Source organism: Gopherus evgoodei, chromosome 6 (assembly GCF_007399415.2).
Source record: "Gopherus evgoodei ecotype Sinaloan lineage chromosome 6, rGopEvg1_v1.p, whole genome shotgun sequence".
Lineage (NCBI taxonomy): Eukaryota > Metazoa > Chordata > Testudines > Testudinidae > Gopherus > Gopherus evgoodei.
In genome coordinates this window covers 88,523,410-88,548,998 of record NC_044327.1, presented here as the reverse complement: position 1 = coordinate 88,548,998, position 25,589 = coordinate 88,523,410, and the positions used below count along the sequence as shown (strand labels likewise).

Here is a 25,589-nt window from a genome sequence, read left to right as displayed (position 1 = left end):
CGAGGCAGTGTGGCTCCCCTCCTCCTCGGGAGGGTCGAGCCCCGTCAGACACCTAAGGGGGCGGGGCCAAAGAGCAGTGAGCCCGCCCCTCAGAGGGTTAGGAGGCAACCCGGAAGTATAAAAGCCTGCCGTCAGCGCTCAGTTGGAGCCCAGCCGCCGTCGGGAGCAGACCTGCCAGAGGGTGCTCGTGACTGGGAAGCTGCTGAGGCCCAGGGCCGTTGCCCTAAGTGGCCGGAGCTTCCCCATGCTTGCTACGATGAGGAGCTGCTGGAACTTCCCCTCGCCCACTACGACAAGGAGCGGCCGGAGCTTCCCCGCGCCCATTACGATGAGGAGCTGCCAGAGCCGCCCCATCCCTGCTTCTACCCCGAGGAACCCCCAGAGCAGGCCTGGCCGGACTTCCCAGAGGTACTGCCAGACCTACCGCCCAGCCCTGGCCGGGAGGGGCCCATGCTACTAGACTTCCCAGGGGCTGACGCCACAGATCAGGTAGACCCAGAGGGGGAGATTGGAAGTAGCCCGGGGGCAGCCGACTCCAGTCAGGCTGCAAGTATACCTGAACCCATGTCAGTGTGTTGTGGCCAGGAACCCCACTGACCGTTAGCGGTGATAGCCGCTACCTGGGCCTCCGGCTGGAACGCAATGGAGTGGGTGGGCCTGCGTTCCCCCTGCCACCCGTACCCGGGTGACAGAATCCCCCTCTCCCCGGCCTAAGGAGGCCATCAAGTCTAGTGACTAACTGCTCGACCCTGAGCCACGGGGGTCAGAGCCTTTGTAACTGTGTGTTTGGTGTCCCGCCCAAACCAAGGGCCTGGGCCCCCTTTAACTGTGCCACTGCTTGGTCCTGCCCAAAGAGCCCGAGCTGCATGAACTATTAACTGCTCGACCCTGAGCCACGAGGGTCGGAGCCTTTGTAACTGTGTGTTTGGTGCCTCGCCCGAACCACGGGCCTGGGCCCCCTTTAACTGTGCCACTACTCGGACCTGCCCCAAAGGGCTCGAGTTGCCTGAACTATTGTTGCTCGGCCCTGAGCCAGGAGGGTCTGAGCCTCTATGACTTTGTGTTTATTGCCCCGCCCTATAGCAGAAGGCCAGGCCCTGAGCAATTGTGCAGCGTCACTCAGCCCTGAAGAAAGGGGTCGACGTAGACGACGCGCAGGGCCGGTGCAACTATTTAGGCAGACTAGCCAAAAAGCGCCCTCAAATTTTTTTTTAAATGGTTGAACAGCCACTGCTGCTGGGACAGAGAGGGAGTCTGAGGTGCCGGCGGCAGCCCGCAGTCCAGGGGTTCCCCTGGGTCAGGGCGCCCCCATGGCAGCCCGCAATCCAGGGGGTCCCCGGGGTCAGGGCGCCTCCGCGGCAGCCCGCAGCCCAGAGGGTCCCCTGGGTCAGGGCGCCTCCGCGGCAGCCCGCAGCCCAGGGGGTCCCCTGGGTCAGGGCGCCGCGGCGGCAGCCCGCAGTCCAGGGGTTCCCCGGGTCAGGGCGCTGCCGCAGCAGCCGGCAGCCCAGGGTGTTCGGAGGGGGCACAGGCAGCTCCCATGGAGCTGCCGCAGTCGTGCCTGTGGACGGTCGGCTGCTCGCGCGGCTCCGGTGGACCTCCCGCAGACACCACTGCCTACTTGCCCAATCAGGGCATAGTGGGGGGTAAAGGGAGGGTTGAAGTATGGCTGATAAGAAACTTTATCACTGTTTGGAATGTTCAGTGTCCCCCTTAGAAATGCTAACAAGCTTATTCAGCGAAGTTTTGATGTACTTGATACATGCTATTAGATCATCAATTAGGCATCAACGAGATAATTTAAGAGTAAATGTCTTTTTGTTTGAAGTACCACTGAACACTAATCTGTCCATTGCCCTCTCCCTCCTGTGTTACTGCTTGAAGCAGAATCCTGGGTAACAGTAATGGGGATGCTGGTAAAACCTTTTAAAATATTTCCCCTTTATAATGCCACATTTTTAATACAATTTTAAAATTAGATCCCATAATTTCAAGGCATCGATTTCCCCATTTGGACAATTAAATAGCAATTGTTGGCATGAACATCATTTTAAAGCTGGGTTTTGAAAATCTAATTTAACTTCAAAAATTAATGACCAAAAGATGGGCACGTGAAGTAAGGTAAAAGTAATTAACCGAGGGTCTAGCATTCACTCCCAACACCGCAAAAGAGCTGAGGGATTTCCAAAGAACTCCGACACCACTACAGTGTATCATTCAAACGTGAGAACATAGTTACTACAGATAATAAATAATAAGTTACCTGGGTTGGAAATAGATCTTTGTGGAAGGGAAAGCAGGAAACTTGTCTTTTTGATTACAGAATTATTTTGCTTCTGGATCCATTAAAATCATAACCGATTTTTTTGGGGAGGGGATGTGGGGAAGAAACTCTTTTCTCTACTAGGTTTGTTTATAGGCAGCTGAAAAGAAAAGTTAACCGGCTTTGCACAGAACTGAAACCTAAAGGTCTCTCCTCCCTCCTTCTCTACTCTGACCCCTCTGGGCTATTCCATGTTAATTGTCATCTAATTGCCCAGCAAAGAAAGAGATAGTGGCAGCAATTAGACATAGCCTCCACCAGTTCAGGAGTCATTAACACAGTACAAAGATATGCTGCATGCTTTCCATGCACCCAGGCCTAATGAGGGACTGGGGGCAAGAGGAGCAGGGTGGGGTGAGCCCCTAGGGAGTGAGCCGCAGAGAGCCAGTGCCCAGAAGGCTGAGAGGGCAAGGGGCTGCAGGGACATCCCCACTGCTATTTAAAATGCAGATCCCGCAGTGGTACCTCTCCATGGGACAGAGCCAGTTCTTCACAGAAGCTTCTGTCCAACAGCTCTTCCTTCTGCAGCTGCTCTTTGTGCTCCAGCTCCATCCATGGCAGCTGAACCCCTGTCCTGACTGCAGCCAACTGCTCATCCCCTGCCCTGCCTCCAGTCAGCCCCACACCCCTTCCCCTGCCTCCAGCCAGCCCCTCACCCCCTGCCCTACCCGCAGCCACCCCTGCTGCACCCCCTGCCCTGCCCACAGCCAGCCCCACACCTCCTGTCTCCAGCCACCCCACACCCCCTGCCCTGCCCACAGCCAGCCCCTCACTCCCTGCCCTGCATGCAGCCAGCCCCTGCTGCACTCCTTGCCCTGTCCATAGCCAGCCCCACACCACCTGTCTCCATCCAGCCCCTGCTGCAGCCCCTGCCCTGCCTGCAGCCAGCCCCACACCCCCTGCCCTGCACGCAGCCAGTCCCGCACCCCCTGTCTCCAGCCAACCCCACACCCCATCTCCAACCAGCTTTGCATCCCCGGCCCTGTCCAGAGCCAGCCAGCCCCACACCCTGTCAGGTTATTCAATTATTTTCATTAAATATGTAGACTAAATAATGAAATTAATAAATTTTCAAGCCGAATATGTATTCATTCTAATGAACAATGCCACATTATGCAGTATTCATTTTTGAAAGTTTATAATAAGCAGTGCTCTGGGGGGAGAGGTGGGGGCAGAGGGCGCAAGGTGGAAGTTTCGCCTAGGGCGCAAAATATCCTTGCACCGGCCCTGACGATGCGTATCGAGGCCGGTGTGGCTCCCCTCTTCCTCAGGGAGGGTCGAGCCCCGGCCGTGCGCCTTTACAAGGAGTAAAAGGCTCCTTTATTGCTTTAGCTCCTGTGAGTTTGCTTTTTCTTGTACCTGAGACTCACAGTTACTACAGTAAATTATATTTGTTCGTATTTTCTGATCTCTTGCACTATTTGATGAACAGACCAAAATGCTCCAGAAAGAACTGTAGCAAGAGAAATTGGTAGCCATTACAGTCTTCCCAGCACAGACGTCTGGACTATCTCAAGCTTGCGAGTTTTGCAGATAGAACTGTGAAACTTCAAGACAAATTGTTTGCCAAGATTTTGTAATTGAATAGAACATTGACATCCTAAAACAAGTTATATTTGGGTTTTACTGATTTTGACAAAGTAGTATTCCTAACTTTTTATTCTACCATTCCTCTAGTTTTCTGAGTTTCCTTATGCCCTAGTATCTTGCAGTAATCTTTATTCTTATCTCACAAAGGTTGCCCATTGTTGGTGTTTCATAAGCCGTAATTCTTCTTCAATTAACCCTCCTGCGCATACACTGTATGGGTGCAGGATCAAGCCCTTTTTTGCAGTAACTGTGAATTCTCCATATTATAAAATACATCTCTTTAAACTAGATCAAATTATCATTCCAGTATCCCTCCTTGTCTCAGTCCCTTAAACTGTTGTATAATTATAACACTTTAAGTATATATTTTAGTTTCTTTTGGAAATCATATTTATCATATGACAGTAGTAATTTTCCCATTACTTAACAAATTTGTTTCTCCTTCTCCCTCCTAACTTGCCAATAGATCTTTAAATTTGCATCCTTGGTTACTGGATTATATCATAATGCTTCAAATTTAGTCTCTCTAAGGGACTGCATGTTCCAAATTTGTTCTTAAAATCCATAAATCGGTATGAAAAAGGTTCTTTTCCTCAGTGATCTTGTCCTCTTGTTGTTTTATTACACTTTTAATTGTCAGTTTGGTTGATCAGATTTATATTGCTGATATTAAAATGTTGTTGCTCTATACAATTTTGCCATGCGTTGGCAACAAAAGATTTTAAAAAGTCTCTTTAAGGAAATTTACCCTAAAATACAATGTTGGGGCAACAGTATGGGCAGCGAAAAATACAGTGTTGGCAAAAACTATAAGCATGTCAGTCCTCTGAGGTACTAACTGAGGTACCTGGTTCAGAAATTTCATATAATCCTTCATAGGAAGGAGAAAAAATTCTGTATTTTCATTGATTGAAGAACAGGGACTGTCACAGTTCAGGACAACTGCACTTGTATTTCCCCTCAGTGGTCCAACTGGGGCACCTGCTCTCAGGTTTCCAGCTCCCCAGTCACTGCCTTTCTTAGGTGAAGTCTCATATCTCTCTCGCTTCTGAGGGTGGTATTTCCAGCCTGCGCAGTTCCCTGCCTTCACTGTGTCATTCACTGCAGAGGCACTGGCAGGCTGCGCAAACACACTTGCTTGTTTTCTGTTCAGAGACTGATCAAATTATAAAATTCTTATAAACAATTCTTTCTGTGTAAGCCTATATTATTATTAAGGTACAAACACTACAGAAAAACCATACTAAAAACAGTAAAAAAACCTACACACGTGCTTAGAAGCTTACCAGAGATTACCTCTACCCCAAAATGAGTTCTGGAGCAATCCTTCCAAACCCACCCAAGGGGTTTCTTCTGTGGTTACAAGTTCATCACAGCTTCCACTCAGAACAAGCACACAGACTTATGGGCCTCAGTAGGCCCAGTCCTTCTAACCCTTCTGCAAGGTTGGGGCCCTCTGTGGACTAGAGATCCTGCCCATTTGCTGGATCAGAAAGAAGGCCCTGAGCCAATTTAAAATCAGGCTATTTATCTAAAAATCCTTTCTTTGTCTGTTAATCCTTGGAGAATCCAGTTTGAACTATCAGAGGGGTAGCCGTGTTAGTCTGGATCTGTAAAAGCAGCAAAGAATCCTGTGGCATCTTATAGACTAACAGACGTTTTGGAGCATGAGCTTTTGTGGGTGAATACCCGCTTCCTCAGATGCATGTAGTGGAAATTTCCAGGGGCAGGTATATATATGCTAGCAAGCAAGCTAGAGATAACGAGGTCAGTTCAATCAGGGAGGATGAGGCCCTGTTCTAGCAGCTGAGGTGTGAAAACCAAGAGAGGAGAAACTGGTTCTGTAGTTGGCAAGCCATTCACAGTCTTTGTTCAATCCTGAGCTGATGGTGTCAAATTTGCAGATGAACTGAAGCTCAGCAGTTTCTCTTTGAAGTCTGGTCCTGAAGTTTTTTTGCTGCAGGATGGCCACCTTAAGGTCTGCTATAGTGTGGCCAGGGAGGTTGAAGTGCTCTCCTACAGGTTTTTGTATATTGCCATTCCTAATGTCTGATTTGTGTCCATTTATCCTTTTCCGTAGAGACTGTCCAGTTTGGTTGCTGTACATAGCAGAGGGGCATTGCTGGCATATGATGGCGTATATTACATTGGTGGATGTGCAGGTGAATGAACCAGTGATGGTGTTGCTGATCTGGTTAGGTCCTGTGATGGTGTCACTGGTGTAGATATGTGGGCAGAGTTGGCATCGAGGTTTGTTGCATGGATTGGTTCCTGAGCTAGAGTTATTATGGTGCGGTGTGCAGTTACTGGTGAGAATATGTTTCAGGTTGGCAGGTTGTCTGTGGGCAAGGACTGGCCTGCCACCCAAGGCCTGTGAAAGTGTGGGATCATTGTCCAGGATGGGTTGTAGATCCTTGATGATGCGTTGGAGGGGTTTTAGCTGGGGGCTGTATGTGATGGCCAGTGGAGTCCTGTTGGTTTCTTTCTTGGGTTTGTCTTGCAGTAGGAGGCTTCTGGGTACACGTCTGGCTCTGTTGATCTGTTTCCTTATTTCCTCGTGCGGGTATTGTAGTTTTGAGAATGCTTGGTGGAGATTTTGTAGGTGTTGGTCTCTGTCTGAGGGGTTAGAGCAGATGCGGTTGTACCTCAGTGCTTGGCTCTAGACAATGGACTGTGTGATGTGTCCGGGATGGAAGCTGGAGGCATGAAGGTAGGCATAGCGGTCGGTAGGTTTTCGATATAGGGTGGTGTTAATGTGACCATCACTTATTTGCACCGTGGTGTCAAGAAAGTGGACCTCCCGTGTAGATTGGTCCAGGCTGAGGTTGATGGTGGGGTGGAAGCTGTTGAAATCGTGGTGGAATTTTTCCAGACTTTCCTTCCCATGGGTCCAGATGATGAAGATGTCATCAATGTAGCGTAGGTAGAGAAGGGGCGTGAGTGGACGAGAGCTGAGGAAGCGTTGTTCCAGGTCGGCCATAAAGATATTGGCATATTGTGGGGCTATGCGGGTGCCCATAGCAGTGCCACTGATCTGGAGATATATATTGTCATCAAATTTGAAATAGTTGTGTGTAAGTATAAAGGCACAGAGCTCAGCAGCCAGTTGTGCTGTGGCATCATCAGGGATAGTGTTCCTGACAGCTTGTATTCCATCTTTGTGTGGGATGTTTGTGTAGAGAGCCTCTACATCCATGGTGGCTAGGATGGTGTTTTCTGGGAGGTGACCAATGCATTGTAGTTTCCTCAGGAAATCAGTGGTGTCACGGAGATAGCTGGGAGTGCTGGTGGCATAGGGTCTGAGTAGAGAGTCCATATATCCAGACAGTCCTTCAGTGAGAAAAATAGAATAACCCTGGTCGGGGCTCTAGGAGTATGTTGATTTCTTCTGGGGTTAGTGTAGGGAGTGTCCTGAGTAGATGCTGTAGTTTCTCAGTGTATTCCTCAGTGGGATCTGAGGGAAGTGGCCTGTAGAATTTGGTATTGGAGAGTTGTCTGGCGGCCTCCTTTTGGTAGTCAGACCTGTTCATGATGACAACGGCACCTCCTTTATCAGCCTCTTTGATGATAATGTCAGGGTGGTTTCTGAGGCTGTGGATGGCATTGTGTTCTGCACGACTTAGGTTGTGAGGCAAGCGATGTTGTTGTTCCACGATTTCTGCCTGTGCATGGCGGCGGAAGCATTCAATGTATAGGTCCAGACTGTCATTTCGACCCTCAGGAGGAGTCCATGTGGAGTTCTTCTTCTTGTGCTGTTGGTGGGAGGGCACCTATGTATCAGTGCACTGTTCAGTGTTGTTCTGGAAGTATTCTTTGAGTCGGAGACGGCGAAAGTAGGCTTCCAGACCGCCACAGAACTGTATCATGTTGGTGGGGGTGGCAGGGCAGAAAGAGAGTCCCCGAGATAGGACAGACTTTTCTTCTGGGCTGAGTGTGTAGTTGGATAGATTGACAATATTGCTGGGTGGGTTAGGAGTACCAGGGTTGTGGCCCCATGTGGCAGGTAGGAGTTTAGACAGCTTACAGTCCTTTTTCCTTTGTAGAGAGGTGAAGTGAGTAATGTAGATCTCCTGTCTTATTCTAGTGAAGTCCGTTTGTATATAAGTTTGGTTATTAATGAGAGTCTCCAGGTTGGAGAGCTCTTTTTTGATGTTTTCCTGTTTGCTGTATAGGATGCTGATCAGGTGGTTCCTCAGTTTTTTTGATAGAGTATGGCATAATCTCTCACTGTGGTCTGTGTAGTATGTAGATAGTAGTGGATTTTTTACCTTTAGTCCATTTGGTATGATGTCCATCCGTTTGCATTTGGAAAGGAAGATGATATCTGTCCGTATTTGTGCAAGTTTCTTCATGAGGTTGATGGATTTCCAGTCCATACGGCTAAATGCCGTGCCTTGCATGGTGTCAAGTATCAGAGGGGTAGCCGTGTTAGTCTGGATCTCTAAAAGCAGCAAAGAATCCTGTGGCACCTTATAGACTAACAGACGTTTTGGAGCATGAGTTTGAACTAGTATATGCATACCTTTCGAAGGGGGGTGACATCAGAGGACAATAATGGAAGAAGTACATTAGCATTCCCCTCCTACTGGAGAAGGAACATACAATTCCACAATAACACATATATAATTGCATTTGTAATACGATGGAAACCAAAGGTATTACACCTAATTCATTAAGGATTAGCTTAATTCAGTAAAGTTAATCTTAATTCCGTAAAGTTTGTTCAGGATATTACAGGACCCTATTGTAAGTCAGTCTCAGTCACATCTATTGGTGTCATGACAAAAAATGACTATAAAACCGGTAAAAATGCCTACAAAAGCATGTGGCCAATCTGTGACTGCTAGTAGCAAATATCCCCAACAGGTAGTGATGGGACACTGTATGAGGAGGGCTCTGAGTTACTATAGAGAATTTTTTCCCAGGTGTCTGGCTGGTGGGTATTGCCAAAATGCTCAGGGTTCAACTGACTGCATATTTGGGGTCAGGAAAGAATTTTCCCCCAGATCAGATTGGCAGAGACCCTGGGTTGATTTTTTTTTTATTTTATTGCCTTCCTCTGTAGCATGGGGCATGGGTCAATCGAAGGTGAAACTAGGATAAATGGTGGATTCTCTGTAACTTGAAATCTTTAAATCATGATTTGAGGACTTCAGTAACTCAGCTAGAGATTAAGGTTCTATTACAGGAGTGGGTGGGTGATGTTCTATGTCCTGTAATGTGCAGGAAGTCAGACTAGATGATCATGATTGTCCCTTATTGCCTTAATGTCAATGAATCTAAATAACTATATTTACCCTACTTTTTGCATAATATTCAGCGTTGGATGTGGGACAAACTTTCTGCACCCTGTCAGTAGTCGCATGTGATTTAAAACAAAACATACATATCATACTGTATCTGCAGTAGTCCGCACTTCTACTAGTTGCTTTGACTACATAATGATTTAATGTCGTGCTAAAAAAGGAAGAGAAATCATCCTGAGCATTAACATGGGACACGAGTACCCTGAGAGCAGGATGAGACCTTTGATCTCAAAATAGTGGTAGATTTATTCTGCATCTTATCCCGGATCTTCAGTAACAGGGGAGTCAGCAACTTAATTCATTCTGCCTTTATGACTAAGGGTACAGTCTAACCCCTTTTAAGGTCAATGGGAATTTTTCATTGTGGAAATTCTTAGGGGCTTGTAGCTTGCTTTATCAAAAAACTGTAAACCTAAGATTATGCATATTAATGAACCGTAAAGTAAATGTTCATTATATGTTTTTAGAAACATATATCCATTTTTGTGAACATTTTTTCATTTAGATTTCACATCGATTAAATGATGAAGATCACTCTCCAGAAGGAAGCCTACTGTCAACTGTAGTTGTAAAAGAGACATTAATGGCTCCAAAGGAATGGACACCACAGAATGTATTTCCACGTGTTTTAAAAGATTGTCAAAGTGCCACTATGACCATTACTGAGATAGATACTAGGTTGAAAGATAATTCTCTTGAGAAGTCTATACCTGACTTTATTCTATCATCAACATCAGAGAAGATTTCCAGGGAAATATTAACTGTACAAAGTATAATGGGTGATGAATTTGAAATTAGAGATTTGCTGAAACCACTCAGTGATTCAGAGAGTCCAGAAATGATAAACCCTTTGCATAACACATTACAATGTCAAGGTGATGCTCTATCTGTAGATATATCAGTAGATGAGAACAGCAATGTTCTGCCACTAGAGCTTCTGACAGCACTGAACTCCTTTTCAGAGTCTGTAGTACAGCCTGTCTGTCAATTAGTAGGGAAGAAAAGAGAGCTTAATGCTGAAGAAGAACATTTGAGATCAGAACCCAGTATTTTCCAGACAGATGACTGCACTCAAATAACAGATAACAATTTTGAACCTCAATTTTCTGTGAAGCAATTGGAAGAAATAAAAGCTTTAACAGAGGCTGCATTTCAGAGTACTTTAGATGAAGAAGTATGTACATGTTTTAATACCTATTTGAAATGTTTTGTGTATCTTACAATATTTGACTGAAGAGTTCATTTTTTCTAAGATGTTATTAGTCTTAGTATAGAATTATTGAGTCTGGAATTTACATTTTTATTAGTCTTTTTTTTATTTAAAGTCTTCTAATCCTTTTCTACTTTTTCACATCAGTTATTGAACTTTTTAGAATGGAGAAATTCTAGTAAACTTTGTCTACTTGCTTCATACTATTCTATGCTATGCAATGTTATCTGCTTGTGCATTCCCCATCATTATAATATCTAAGCATCTCTCAGATCAGTGGTCCCCCAACCTTTTCGTCTGGCAGGCGCCAGCCGAAGGACCATCGCGGCGGTTGAGCATCCACCGAAATGCTGCCGAATTTCTGCGGTGTTTTGGCAGCGACGCTTCTCGATGACGCCACTTGCCACCGACAAGCGACAAGCAACAGCATCGAAAGGCGTTGCTGCGGCATTTCGGCAGATGCTCGACTGCCAGCCAGGATGCAGGCGCATTTAGATGCCCCCGCGGGCACCGCTTTGGGGACCCCTGTCTCAGATATTTAAAAAAAGAAATAATATCTCTTCTCAGCCTGTAGAATAACTAGCATGATTAGCTGAAAGGATTATTTTGTACGTATATTTGTGTGTCAAAGTTTGTGTGGTGTGTGTAGGAAGAATTTACTAAGGGAAAAAATACTCCATTTAGGAAGGAGCAATCAGTTGCACACATACAAAATGAGAAATGTCTGCCTAGGAAGGAGTCCTGCAGAAAGGGAACATCATTCTGGGATGTATTAGAAAGAGTGTTGTAAGCAAGTCATGAGAAGTAATTCTTCTGCTCTACTCCGCGCTGGTTAGGCCTCAGCTGGAGTATTGTGTCCAGTTCTGATTGCCATATTTCAGGAAAGATGTTGACAAATTGGAGAAAGTCCAGAGAAGAGCAACAAAAAATGATTAAAGGTCTAGAAAACATAACCTATGAGGGAAGATTGAAAAAATTGGGTTTGTTTAGTCTGGAAAAGAGAAGACTCAGAGGGACATGATAACCATTTTCAAGTACATAAAAGGTTGTCACAAGGAGGAGGGAGAAGAATTCTCCTTCTTAACCTCTGAGAATAGGACAAGAAACAATGGGCTTAAATTGCAGCAAGGGAGTGTGACGTTCCCTTTGGTGTTATCTGGAGCGGTGATCTGCTAGGTCACTCCAATCCTTGACTCTGGGAGCCAGCCTTACCCTACTCTGCTGTGAGAACCCCCACTCCTGGGCTGTTCACGCACAGCCTCTGGCACATAAGCTGCTCCTTGAATTGTGCAGCTGAATGACACTAGCCAATATCTCCGGTCCCAGACACAATCCTAGGAACCTCCGTTTTGCAGTGCCCAGTTATGCCCACTGGATGCTGCAAGCTTATATGAGTTTGTCAGTTTAACAAAGAAATTGATATGTAGCAGGCTCATTATCCCAAGGGTAGCCTCTAACACACTTCAAACCAAATGCACTGCTTCAGGTACAATAAACAAACAAATCTATCAACTATAAAGATAGATTTTAAGTGATTATAAGTCAAAGCATAACAAGTCAGATTTGGTCAAATGAAATAAAAGCAAAATGCATTCTAAGCTGATCCTAACACTTTCAGTGCCCTTATAAACGTAGATGCTTCTCACCACGGGCTGGCTGGTTGCTCTTCAGCTAGGCTCTCCCCTTTGATCAGCGCTTCAGTCGCCTGGTGTGGTGTCTGTAGATGTAGGTGGAAGAGGGAGGAAGAGCATGGCAAATATCTCTCCCTTTTATCATGTCCTTTCTTCCCTCTTGGCTTTGACCCCCCCCTTCAGAGTCAGGTGAGCATTACCTCATCGCAGTTCCAAACTGACCAAAGGGGGGTGACTCCCTGGAGAGTCTAACAGATTCTTTTGTTGCAGCCTAGGCCAGCATCCTTTGTTCCTGTGAGCGTGGGCTAGGTTTGTCCCATACCTTCCCTGATGAGGTGTGAACTGCCTTTTTGCTCTTGGAGAGTTTTTGTGTGGGCTTATTTTAACCCATTAGGATACATTTTCAGCCTCATAACTATATACATGAAATTATAACCTATAACGTTACTGTAACATTATTGTAACAATTATAATAACATCACTATAACAGCCATGCTCAGTACATCATGAGCCTTCCAAAGACACCCAACGTGACAAACTTAGCATTAGATACCACACAACCATTTTATGAGGAATAACATGGAGGTGCTGGATGTTCCCCCAAGGTACAGAGCGTCACACCTCTCCTCTTAGTTTACTGCAAGAGGATTAATCACTGACTAGCTCAAAGGCAGTTTGTGTTATAGTTCACTTGGCATCCAGCCATTAAGAGGGCTGTGATCTGTGCTCTCTGGGCTAGATGTGTTTACCCTTCGGTCAGATGCACCTTTTCCCAACAGCTCTCCCATAATTGCTTTCTGCGTCTCACCAGCGCGGGGGAAGACACCCCGCCTCTGTCAATTGAACCATTTGTATTCTCACAAACTACCACCTGGCAGTTTCCTGGTCCCAACTCCTCTGCTGTTACTGGTATTGGAGCTGCATCTTGATTTAAAGAGACACAGTTACTTTCCAAAAACTTATCAGAAATAGCATCCTGAAAAATTGGGACCTGGATTGGAGTACCCTCCACCACCTGTTTCTCTGGGACTAACCTCATAGAACCAATATGATAGGTTTCAATTGCTTGGAGAGTTTCTGTGTTGAGGACAGCAGAACTAACATGAGCTATTGGTTGCCTGCTTCCTCTTGGCACAAGGCATTTATTCCTCAGGTGATCAGTGGAATTACACTGATAGCACCTTTTGGGCTCTTCTGCTTTTACAGGAGATTTGGGATGAGGATTAGAGGAATGTTTATGCATAAGAGAATGTTTAGGCTCCCAACCCCCTTCTCTCCTCCCAAGGGCAAAATGGGATCCTCCATTCCCACCAGTTTTAAACCCCTTTTTTCTGTGGCCTGCCCTCAATAGACACCTGATTGTGTTAGAAGGCATCAGCTAAAAAAGCCATCTCATCCACAGACTTTACATCTTTGTCCCATTACATCTCTATCTCCTGAGCCATCCATTTCCCTTGCTGGGTGTTCTTAGTAGTCCCAGGGCCTCTATAGCGTGGCACACAACTCCAAGTGTGTTCCTCTGTGCAGGCAATATATGTGTAGAACTCCAGTTATTAAATAATCTATTAATTCTAAGTCTCTATCTATCTATCTGTGCATGTATAACTTAAATGACATTAAATGACACACACAATAATCCAGGCACAGCATTGCTTTTAACAGCTTGACTACCAGTAGTTTGAAATAATACTTTTTGTCACAGCTTTTAGGTAACAAGAAGAACCAGGATTTGATAATTTCTGATTACTGCAATGTCGCCTTTTATGACAAACAAGCTGGTGAAGGAAATTCAGGTTCAATAGAAAATACCTCAGGTATAGAAACTACCAAAGCAACTTCTTGTACATTAAGGAGGTCAACTCGATTAAGAGAAAACTGCACTAGAAAGCACATAAATGAAGCTTCCAGTTGTTATAAAATGCTAGAAGAAACGCACCAGAGAATATATAGTAATGATGAAGAAACAGGAAATAAACTTTCATCTAAAGATTTTGGGTATGACATATATAACATAAAAAGCTTACTTCTCTTCATGCATGAACACTTTATCTCTCTCTTCCGATTTATTTAATAAATATGAAACTTACATGCCATTCATTCCTCATTTGTACTATGTAAGTGTTCATTTAAGTTACCTGAAAGGTAAAGATTTTACATTTTCTTTAAAACACTCAAGGTCATATTCTGCACTGATTTATACGCCATACAATCCCATTGAAGTCTGTGTGATTGTTAGAAGTATGCATCTGCACATAATTGTAAACCTCCTTTACAAATTAAATGTTTACTTCTAAATCTAGTATAAATACTACATTGTTGTTTTAAGAAGTGGAGAATATTTTTATTCATTCTGAACAAATCTCTTATCAGTAGAACCCAAGACTCTGCTTGTAACAACAGCAAAGAACAGCTTTCAGAGCTGGAAGCCAGTACATACCAAGGATCAACTATGGATGTAAACAGCAAGGTTGAGCAGATGAGGAAAAGCCAAAGGCTTGCAAAGAAAATTAGTAAGAGATGCTTCTGACATTTATTTGCCAGATAAGTTACTCTTCTGTTGAACTGATTCAAACAAGTGTACTGAACCAGAAAAGTATAAATTTGTTGGATGGTGTTTTCAACGCTGCTGAAATGTGGATTTATGAGCTACCTTTTTAAAAAGCTTTATATACATTAGTTTTAATAATAATCCATGACACTTTGTACCAGTTTTTATTTCACTACTTACAGTACAGACTCTAATAATTGACCTGCTTACACACATCCTTCATAAAATTTAAGAAAAACATTCAGGGGTGGAAATCTAATTTTGTAACATTATAATTGAAATGACTGAATATTTTGAAACACCAAAACAAAAGAACAAATAGATCCAGAGTACAAATGTAGATCCTACCGTCTGATTTGCAAAGGCAAACTCTGCCTGTGCAAAGTCTCTCTGAAGTCAGTGTGACTCAGCATGCACAAGAATTCACCCCCAATGGAGCAGATTGCAGGTTTCAATCTATTTTATGTATTTTTATGACCTCCATCACAATTATATCTGTGCATCTCACACTCTGTGATGTATTTATCCTCACAACACTCCTGTAAAGTAGAGAAGTCTTATTATTCCAATTTTACATGTGAGGAACTGAGGTGTAAAGAGACTTGCTCAAGGTTACACAGGAAGTCTGTGGCAGAACACTGCATTGAACCTGGGCCTCCTGATTCCTTCATCCCCTAACAATTGAACCCTAATTACTTTTAAGATTGGAGTGTGATAATTATTTTAATTTATGCAAGTCCAGTTTGGCTTTAACTGTGTACTTAATATGTTTAACAAATTTTGAAGGTATACGTTATATGAACTATAATAGTAGTATAATATAAGTTGTTAATTATAAATCTACCACTGCACTTGCTTTCATGAAGGGTTGTCAGTATTTCCACTATAACCATGCTTATGATGGGTTTTCTAATCAGATGACTAATATTTATTTAAAATAAAGTCAGCAACAGGTTTTCATTCAAGAGCAAAATATTTTTTTAAAAACAAAATGCTCAAAATAAAATGTATTTTTCTGTTTTCATCATGATTGTCTGTAGTTATATGGCCAAATCCTATTACATAGACAAAATTAATGTATATCAGTGTTCACCAACCGGTCAATCACAATTGACTGGTCAATCCTAGAGATTCTACCAGTTGATGACGATCTCTGGCTGCAGCAGGGCTGCCACTAAGGCAGGCTCCCTGCCTGCCCCAGCCCCACTCGTGGAAGCAGCTAGCATGCTCCCATGACCCTGGGGGAGGGGGAGCAGGGGTCTCCGTGCGCTGCTCCTTCCTGCAAACACCACCCTGGCATCTCTCGTTGGCCGGGAACAGGGAACTGTGGCCAATGGGATCTGCGGGAGCAGTGCCTGCAGAGAGTGGCAGCACGCAGAGTCACGTGCCCCCTTCAGGGGCTGCAAGGATGCATTGGCCCCTTCTGGGAGTGGCGTGGGGCCGGGGCAGACAGTGAGTCTGCCTTAGTCCCCCTGTGCCGCCGCTGACCAGGAGCCGCCCGAGGTAAGTGCTGCCTGGTAGGTGCCTGCACCCCAGCCCTGAGCCTTCTTCTGGAGCCAGCACCCCATATCCCCTCCTTCACCCCAACCTCCTGCCTCAGGCTCAACCTGGAGCCCTATCCCACACTCCGAACCTCTTGGCCCCAGCCCAGAGCCTCCACCCCAGGGCCTCGGAAGGGACGGAGTAGATCCTGGGTTGCACTTAAGTTCAAAAAGTGATCTTGTGCGGAAAAAGGTTGGAGACCGCTCATGTACATGGACTTTCCTCCATTTCAAAAATATCAAAAGGCTAAAGATTGGACTCTTTAGCCACAACCAGCCAGGCTGCTTGTGTTGCCTGCAACCACAGAATATGGAGAAGTATAGCTCTCTACTCCCATATGAGCAATATTTTAAGCGATTGGATCTGCACAATGCATGAACCATGCTCATGCCCTTGCCATGCCTCCTGCCTGGCCATAATCCATCCCCATCCTCCTGCCTTCCAGCATAGACAACAGCCCTGGAACACTTCTCCGCAGCATGAAGGGAGCATGAAGAATTTCCCACTGTTGGTAAAGTGTATCCTCGTGCCCCAGTACAGTAGAAATGGTTCCACTGCATTTGAATCCTTCTATGGGTGCATAATGGAAAGCGGAATTTGTTCCAAAGTATAATAATAGTGTTTGTTTCTATATTTTGTATTGTAAACTTAGAAACACACGTAAAACACAAAACATAAAAGAATTGCTAATAAATGCCATAGGTTTGGTAAGGAAGAGAAGAGTGACTAAGCAACTAGCAATATATTGACTGCTTTTCTTTCAAGAAACTGTAGCGCAGGATAGCAGATTTGATCAAACTTGTTGAAAATGATTAATACACTTTGCCTAAAGTGTAGACAGCCAAGAGTTTAAAAAACCCACTGTTTAAAAGCCATAGTCTTTCATTCTGTGCATTGAACCCATTTGATATCAGGAGATTGGTGCAGAGTTTATGGGGTTAAATACAATCTTTAATAAGTGAGATTGATGTTTACATATTTTACTGAAAGAGCAACTTTCTGAAATGTCTGTTTTTGACAGTAGTTGGGCAAAAATTCCTGTTGACAAGATTTTTCTTCAGAAAACTTGTATGCTAACTGTAGTGCTGAGGCCAAAACAATAATCAAACATATTTTTTCAGTTTACCAGATCTTTATTTTATGTTTTTCAGCAAAACAAACCTCTGTTAAAAAAATTTCAAATAGTGCACCTGTTGCCTCCATTCCTCTTTCAAAAATCTGTAGGAAAAATCTTTTTGGTGAGACCTTACTGCATAAAGCTGTTGCTGAAGATGATACAGACCTTGTATGCAAAATTATAAAAGTTGGTGCAAATGTAAATGTTCAGGATTATGCTGGTAAGTTTCAATTCCAGTTAAAAGATAATTTTATATCTTTTATAACAAATATGTATGCATAAGTAATAAATGTTCATGCTACCAGATCACAAACAGATGTTTTAGAGTTGATCCGCCACTTTTTGGAATTCTTATTAGTTTAAGTTCTTATAAGTTCTCACAAGACAGGTAATAAATGTGTAGACCCATATATGTAATATAGACATTACCTCCAAGACTCCATTCTGGCATGCACAATTACCTCCAATTACTCCCTTCTGGCATGCACATCTGTAAAACAGCCCAGAATTTGGCTTGATGGATTCAGTCTTGTTCCTTTTGAAGTTAATGAGAGTTTTGCCCTTGACTTAAATGAGAAAAGGATTATGTCAATTTTAGAGCCCAACCAACGCTCTAGATATGTACTGGGGTATCTCCACCTGTGGGGAGATGGGTGAAGGAAAAAGCTACTATGGTGAACAGAACCTTAGTATGTTTTGATGCAGGAAGTGGTGGAAGGAGGATTGGAAAGCACTTGAGGGTAGATCTTCTATCCTCTCCCTCAGTTCACTCTGTCGATTCAATAAGAGCACGGCCATACAGGGAACTCACGCAAAGCTATGGTCAGTGCAGCTTAGGGCTTACATACTGCATTAATCTTTCCCAAATCCTCTTTTCCTCCACTGAGTAGAATTACTGCCTGGGTGGCAGAACCGAGGTGAGGGGCAGTGGCGGCTAGTGCCCCTGCAATGGAACACTCCTGGGGGAATTCTGTGCCACCTTGCATGCGCAGAATTCATGTCCCCACCACAGATTTCTTTGCTTCCCTGCAGAAAAATGACTTTCTGAGGGGGAAGCAAAGGGAAGCCACAAGAGTGGTCATGTGACGATCCCCAGCAGTATGTTTTGGGTGCCCAGGGCAGCCGGCAGAGAGGTAAATCACTGTGAGGCAGGGTGGAGGACTGGGGAAGACCTGGCTGGTGGCTCCTACCCTGTGTTGGGCTCAGCCGCTAGTCTGGCTGGGCTGGGGCGGACAGGACTTCCTCTTCCCCTGCACAGCATCCAGAGCTGGGTCAGCCCCAGCCCCAGATTTCTCCCCAGGCTTCAGGAAGCTCTGCAAACTCCTTCCCCGCCCCCCTCGCACCCATCGCTCCTCAGCTTCAAGGGGAGGGATCACTGTTGGGGGAACTGCTCCCCCATCCGCCCAATCCCCCATGCATCCAGACCCCCTTATGCCCAGACCCTCCTGCTGAGCCTCACCTCCCGACACACACCCAGAACCCCTCCTGCGAAGCTCCACTCCCCCTGCACCGCGATGAGTCACCTGGATCGCCACCCCACTAAGCCCCAACCAGCAGCACCTGGTTCCCAATCTCACTGAGCCCCCACCTTGGTCTGGACCCCCCACAGAGTCCCATTACTATTGCACCCAGAACCCCTGTGCATCCAGATCACACACACACGGATCCCTCACTGAGCTTCCCAACCCCAGATTGCCTCACACAGAACCCTCTCAACCTACGCCTGGTTCCCCCCCGACACTAAGTCCCTCTGCACTTGAATCCCCCAAGCTGAGACTTACACGTGGAAGCTGTACTTGAGCTAGCATGCTAAAAATAGCAGTGGCTTGTCTAGGACCTCAGATGAGGTTGTACTCAGGTAGCTAGCCCAAGCCGCCCCGCATGCTGGTATAGCCCCGCTGCTATTTTTAGCACGCTTGCTCAAGCAGAGCTAGCACATGTATGTCTACCTACGCTGGGAATGACATATCCCAACTGCTGGGTAGACATACCCATAATGTAAAAGTTTCATTCACAGAGAAATTGCTGGTATGCAAAAGTTAAGTTTTCTTTCCTTTTTGAGACAATACATAATCTAACATCTACATTTGTTATGATGGCATGCAGTTCTTAGGTAAGTGCAGATTTTGACAATTAGGACCTCTCATCTACATCACTTTTGAACTACATAAAAATTTGTCATATGGTCAACTTATTCTTAAAATATTGCAATTTCTAATAAATTTAGACTATCTTAAAATTAAAAGTTTATCAAATAGTCTGCAAAGTTTATAAAAATTGGTGTCAAGAATATTATTCAAATAGGAAATGTAAGATTTAGTTGACAATTTTCCTTTGCCATAGGTTGGACTCCACTACATGAAGCCAGTGTGGCAGGTTTTTTTAAGACAGCAAATGAGCTTTTGAAAGCAGGAGCTGATGTTAACTGTAAAGGAAGTGAACAAGTAACGCCAATACAGGATGCAGTTAAAGAGGGCCATTATGAGGTATGATTTCTATATTTGGGCACAAACTACATTTTACATATAAAAATTCCTGTGATTGGGTCAGGGAGGTCACATCGCATTTCAGTTTCATTACATGTGCTGCTAATTATTTAGAATTTAAGGTTACATTTTAAGATTTCAGGGTATTTGGAATTCTTGCTGCCCAACTTCAGATAAAATCACGAGCAACACTTTACAGATTTGTTCTTTAGTGTGTGATAGCAGAAATTAGCTTCATTTTTCTAACTGTTTTTTAGGATATTTTATTAAATAGTATGCTTAAATAGTATGCTAAAATAGCACAGAAAAGGTAATCCAAATTGATAATGCTACAAGTCTCATGAAAAAGCAGCAAAGAATCCTGTGGCACCTTATAGACTAACAGATGTTTTGGAGCATGAGCTTTCGTGGGTGAATACCCACTTCTTCAGATGCAAGTGGTGGAAATTTCCAGGGGCAGGTATATATATGCTAGCAAGCAAGCTAGAGATAACGAGGTCAGTTCAATCAGGGAGGATGAGGCCCTGTTCTAGCAGCTGAGGTGTGAAAACCAAGAGAGGAGAAACTGGTTCTGTAGTTGGCAAGCCATTCACAGTCTTTGTTCAATCCTGAGCTGATGGTGTCAAATTTGCAGATGAACTGAAGCTCAGCAGTTTCTCTTTGAAGTCTGGTCCTGAAGTTTTTTTGCTGCAGGATGGCCACCTTAAGGTCTGCTATAGTGTGGCCAGGGAGGTTGAAGTGCTCTCCTACAGGTTTTTGTATATTGCCATTCCTAATGTCTGATTTGTGTCCATTTATCCTTTTCCGTAGAGACTGTCCAGTTTGGTTGCTGTACATAGCAGAGGGGCATTGCTGGCATATGATGGCGTATATTACATTGGTGGACGTGCAGGTGAATGAACCAGTGATGGTGTTGCTGATCTGGTTAGGTCCTGTGATGGTGTCACTGGTGTAGATATGTGGGCAGAGTTGGCATCGAGGTTTGTTGCATGGATTGGTTCCTGAGCTAGAGTTATGGTGCGGTGTGCAGTTACTGGTGAGAATATGTTTCAGGTTGGCAGGTTGTCTGTGGGCAAGGACTGGCCTGCCACCCAAGGCCTGTGAAAGTGTGGGATCATTGTCCAGGATGGGTTGTAGATCCTTGATGATGCGTTGGAGGGGTTTTAGCTGGGGGCTGTATGTGATGGCCAGTGGAGTCCTGTTGGTTTCTTTCTTGGGTTTGTCTTGCAGTAGGAGGCTTCTGGGTACACGTCTGGCTCTGTTGATCTGTTTCCTTATTTCCTCGTGCGGGTATTGTAGTTTTGAGAATGCTTGGTGGAGATTTTGTAGGTGTTGGTCTCTGTCTGAGGGGTTAGAGCAGATGCGGTTGTACCTCAGTGCTTGGCTCTAGACAATGGACCGTGTGATGTGTCCGGGATGGAAGCTGGAGGCATGAAGGTAGGCATAGCGGTCGGTAGGTTTTCGATATAGGGTGGTGTTAATGTGACCATCACTTATTTGCACTGTGGTGTCAAGAAAGTGGACCTCCCGTGTAGATTGGTCCAGGCTGAGGTTGATGGTGGGGTGGAAGCTGTTGAAATCGTGGTGGAATTTTTCCAGACTTTCCTTCCCATGGGTCCAGATGATGAAGATGTCATCAATGTAGCGTAGGTAGAGAAGGGGCGTGAGTGGACGAGAGCTGAGGAAGCGTTGTTCCAGGTCGGCCATAAAGATATTGGCATATTGTGGGGCTATGCGGGTGCCCATAGCAGTGCCACTGATCTGGAGATATATATTGTCATCAAATTTGAAATAGTTGTGTGTAAGTATAAAGGCACAGAGCTCAGCAGCCAGTTGTGCTGTGGCATCATCAGGGATAGTGTTCCTGACAGCTTGTATTCCATCTTTGTGTGGGATGTTTGTGTAGAGAGCCTCTACATCCATGGTGGCTAGGATGGTGTTTTCTGGGAGGTGACCAATGCATTGTAGTTTCCTCAGGAAATCAGTGGTGTCACGGAGATAGCTGGGAGTGCTGGTGGCATAGGGTCTGAGTAGAGAGTCCATATATCCAGACAGTCCTTCAGTGAGAAAAATAGAATAACCCTGGTCGGGGCTCTAGGAGTATGTTGATTTCTTCTGGGGTTAGTGTAGGGAGTGTCCTGAGTAGATGCTGTAGTTTCTCAGTGTATTCCTCAGTGGGATCTGAGGGAAGTGGCCTGTAGAATTTGGTATTGGAGAGTTGTCTGGCGGCCTCCTTTTGGTAGTCAGACCTGTTCATGATGACAACGGCACCTCCTTTATCAGCCTCTTTGATGATAATGTCAGGGTGGTTTCTGAGGCTGTGGATGGCATTGTGTTCTGCACGACTTAGGTTGTGAGGCAAGCGATGTTGTTGTTCCACGATTTCTGCCTGTGCATGGCGGCGGAAGCATTCAATGTATAGGTCCAGACTGTCATTTCGACCCTCAGGAGGAGTCCATGTGGAGTTCTTCTTCTTGTGCTGTTGGTGGGAGGGCACCTATGTATCAGTGCACTGTTCAGTGTTGTTCTGGAAGTATTCTTTGAGTCGGAGACGGCGAAAGTAGGCTTCCAGACCGCCACAGAACTGTATCATGTTGGTGGGGGTGGCAGGGCAGAAAGAGAGTCCCCGAGATAGGACAGACTTTTCTTCTGGGCTGAGTGTGTAGTTGGATAGATTGACAATATTGCTGGGTGGGTTAGGAGTACCAGGGTTGTGGCCCCATGTGGCAGGTAGGAGTTTAGACAGCTTACAGTCCTTTTTCCTTTGTAGAGAGGTGAAGTGAGTAATGTAGATCTCCTGTCTTATTCTAGTGAAGTCCGTTTGTATATAAGTTTGGTTATTAATGAGAGTCTCCAGGTTGGAGAGCTCTTTTTTGATGTTTTCCTGTTTGCTGTATAGGATGCTGATCAGGTGGTTCCTCAGTTTTTTTGATAGAGTATGGCATAATCTGTCACTGTGGTCTGTGTAGTATGTAGATAGTAGTGGATTTTTTACCTTTAGTCCATTTGGTATGATGTCCATCCGTTTGCATTTGGAAAGGAAGATGATATCTGTCCGTATTTGTGCAAGTTTCTTCATGAGGTTGATGGATTTCCAGTCCATACGGCTAAATGCCGTGCCTTGCATGGTGTCAAGTATCAGAGGGGTAGCCGTGTTAGTCTGGATCTGTAAAAGCAGCAAAGAATCCTGTGGCACCTTATAGACTAACAGACTTTTGGAGCATGAGCTTTCGTGGGTGAATACCCACTTCCTCAGATGCAAGTGGTGGAAATTTCCAGGGGCAGGTATATATATGCTAGCAAGCAAGCTAGAGATAACGAGGTCAGTTCAATCAGGGAGGATGAGGCCCTGTTCTAGCAGTTGAGGTGTGAAAACCAAGAGAGGAGAAACTGGTTCTGTAGTTGGCAAGCCATTCACAGTCTTTGTTCAGTCCTGAGCTGATGGTGTCAAATTTGCAGATGAACTGAAGCTCAGCAGTTTCTCTTTGAAGTCTGGTCCTGAAGATTTTTTGCTGCAGGATGGCCACCTTAAGGTCTGCTATAGTGTGGCCAGGGATATTGAAGTGCTCTCCTACAGGTTTTTGTAGTCTCATGCTTCACGTTGTCTGAGGACATCAAAACACATTATTGCACAATTGAATATGGTTTTTGTACTGTCTTTTGAAGTATGAGACTGCTGTTGGAGACAAAATATTGGACTGAAAGTAGATCAGGGTTCTGATCTGGACTGACACCAATATTTTTTTCTATTTTTCCCCCATGTGCATAACAAATGGCTTCTGGAGCTCAAGTTTAAAACTTATGGATGCAGTTTCTCCTGCTATGTTATCTCCTCCACTTACTCTGGCCTTTCCCTTTGACCTCTTTGGTCACTCATAATCTTTATTTCCTTCCTCCTCATTGACCAAGAACGATTTCAGTATTAGTGACAGTACACATGCCTATGCAGGCATTATGTTAACAGGGTGAGTCATTTGAGTTTTAATTACTTTATTGCCACATTTTCATAAATGTGTGTGTGGTTTGTGTGTAAATTCTACAGCTGTGCATGCAAATTAGTTGTGTGCACTTTTGCATGCACAATTATGAAAACTGGCCCTTCTTGTTATAATCTACTCCTATGGTCTTAAGCAGTAAGTCAACTGAATAGTCAATGTTAGAGTGGATTTATTGGGCTCTGTTAGTATCTATGCTCTAGTTTCATAACACATTTCTGGATTCTGACCTCTCTTCCAGTCTGGCATTAGTGGGCTTTGCCTCTCTCTCTGAACATACAGAACATACACAGTTCAGATTTGCGCAGGAGCTCTGGGACTAAGGGCATGTCTATACTACAATCTTACACAGGGCTGGCTTCAGCGCTTTTGCTGCCCCAAGCAACAAATGGGAAAAAAATCCCCGACTGAGCTGCCGCCGAAGCACTGTGGCCAAAGACCCGGACGTGCTGCCCTAATCACGGACGGAAATGCTGCCCCTTTCCATTGGCCGCCCCAGGCACGTGTTTCCTTCACTGGTGCCTGGAGCCGGCCCTAATCTTATGTCAACCTATGTTAGGTTGACTAACAGCCACCGCAGTAATTACTCCTTCTGTCAGTGGTGCGTGTCCTCACCACGAGCACTTCCACTGACTGAAGAGGAGCAGTGTTGGGGGCTGAGAGCCAGGGCTTTCAGCTCCACTCAGGTCCACACCCCTCTAGGAGCCCAGTTGCCCCATGGGCTTCTTGCCTATCCGCTTCCAGCCAGCAGCAGGGAGAAAGCCACCCAGGGCTTCTTGCCTCCCTTCTTGCTGCCTCAAATCCAGCTGCCATGTTCCTGGTGGGAAGCTGGGACCCCAGCGGCATGGTTCCTAGTGGGGAGCAGAGACCTGGCAGGAGCCTGACTGGGGAGCTAGGAGCCATCTTTCTTGTCAATTTCACAGCTCACAACTCTCCTACACCGACATAAGCCTTATGGCTCTCATAGAGGTGGAGTTACTATGTCTGTGTAGTAGGGCATTTACCTTGGCGGGAGCAACGCTGTAGTGTAGACACTGACATAGTTAGGTTGACATAAGCTGCCTTATGTCGACCTAACTCTGTAGTGTAGACCAAGTCTAAGCCATACTTGTTCCACCACCTGCCAGAACGTCTGTCTCCAGCATTGCCCAGAGAGCAATTTATTGCTCCTGCCTAACCCTTATTCATCTTAGGATTTTAGCTTTTTTGGTGGGCAGTAGCAAGTTCTGTCCCTAAAATCTTCTCTAGCTCTCCAAATGCAGAAGAAAATTGACCTGCTTTCTCAAGGTCAGTCACTGATCCCATAATTAGGGTGTTCATCTGGGACCTGCGAAACACAGGTTAAATTTTCTGCCCTTCCATAAGCTTCCTGTGTGATCTCGGGTAAGTCATTTAGTTTCTCTTTGCCTCAGTTTCCTATCTGTAAAATGGGGATACTTTCCTACCCCACAGGAATGTGGTGAGGAAGACTATAGTAAAGATTGTGAGGACCTTGGATAATACACTAATGAGAATGGTATAAGTACATTATGTGGATAGAAGTCCCAACTAACACTGGGTTAGTAAGGCTATGTCTGCACTATGCACCTTTTAGCGACTCAGCTGTGCCGCTACAACCGTGCTGCTAAAAGGCGCACAATGTAGCCGCTGTTTGTCATCAGGAGAGCGCTTTCCTGCTGACAAAAAACTTCGACCCCCAATGAGCCAGGTTAGTGTTGTTGGCAGGAGAGTGCCACCAGCGCTTGTTGTCAGCAAAACTTTTGTCTTTTTAGGGTTTTTTTTAACACCTCTGAACAACAAAAGTTTTGTCTTTCACTTGCCAGTGTAGACAAAGCCTAAGAATT

At 45.0% G+C, this 25,589-nt stretch overlaps 1 protein-coding gene across 1 annotated transcript in view; it reads left to right on the top strand.

The window, feature by feature from the left end:
* ANKRD31 (ankyrin repeat domain 31) overlaps positions 1–25,589 on the top strand; it is a 143,493-nt gene that overhangs the window by 23,733 nt on the left and 94,171 nt on the right. The window contains 5 exon segments of the mRNA XM_030566573.1: positions 9,722–10,390; positions 13,760–14,052; positions 14,431–14,567; positions 17,299–17,484; positions 19,608–19,750. Coding sequence (XP_030422433.1) covers positions 9,722–10,390; positions 13,760–14,052; positions 14,431–14,567; positions 17,299–17,484; positions 19,608–19,750 — 1,428 coding nt within the window.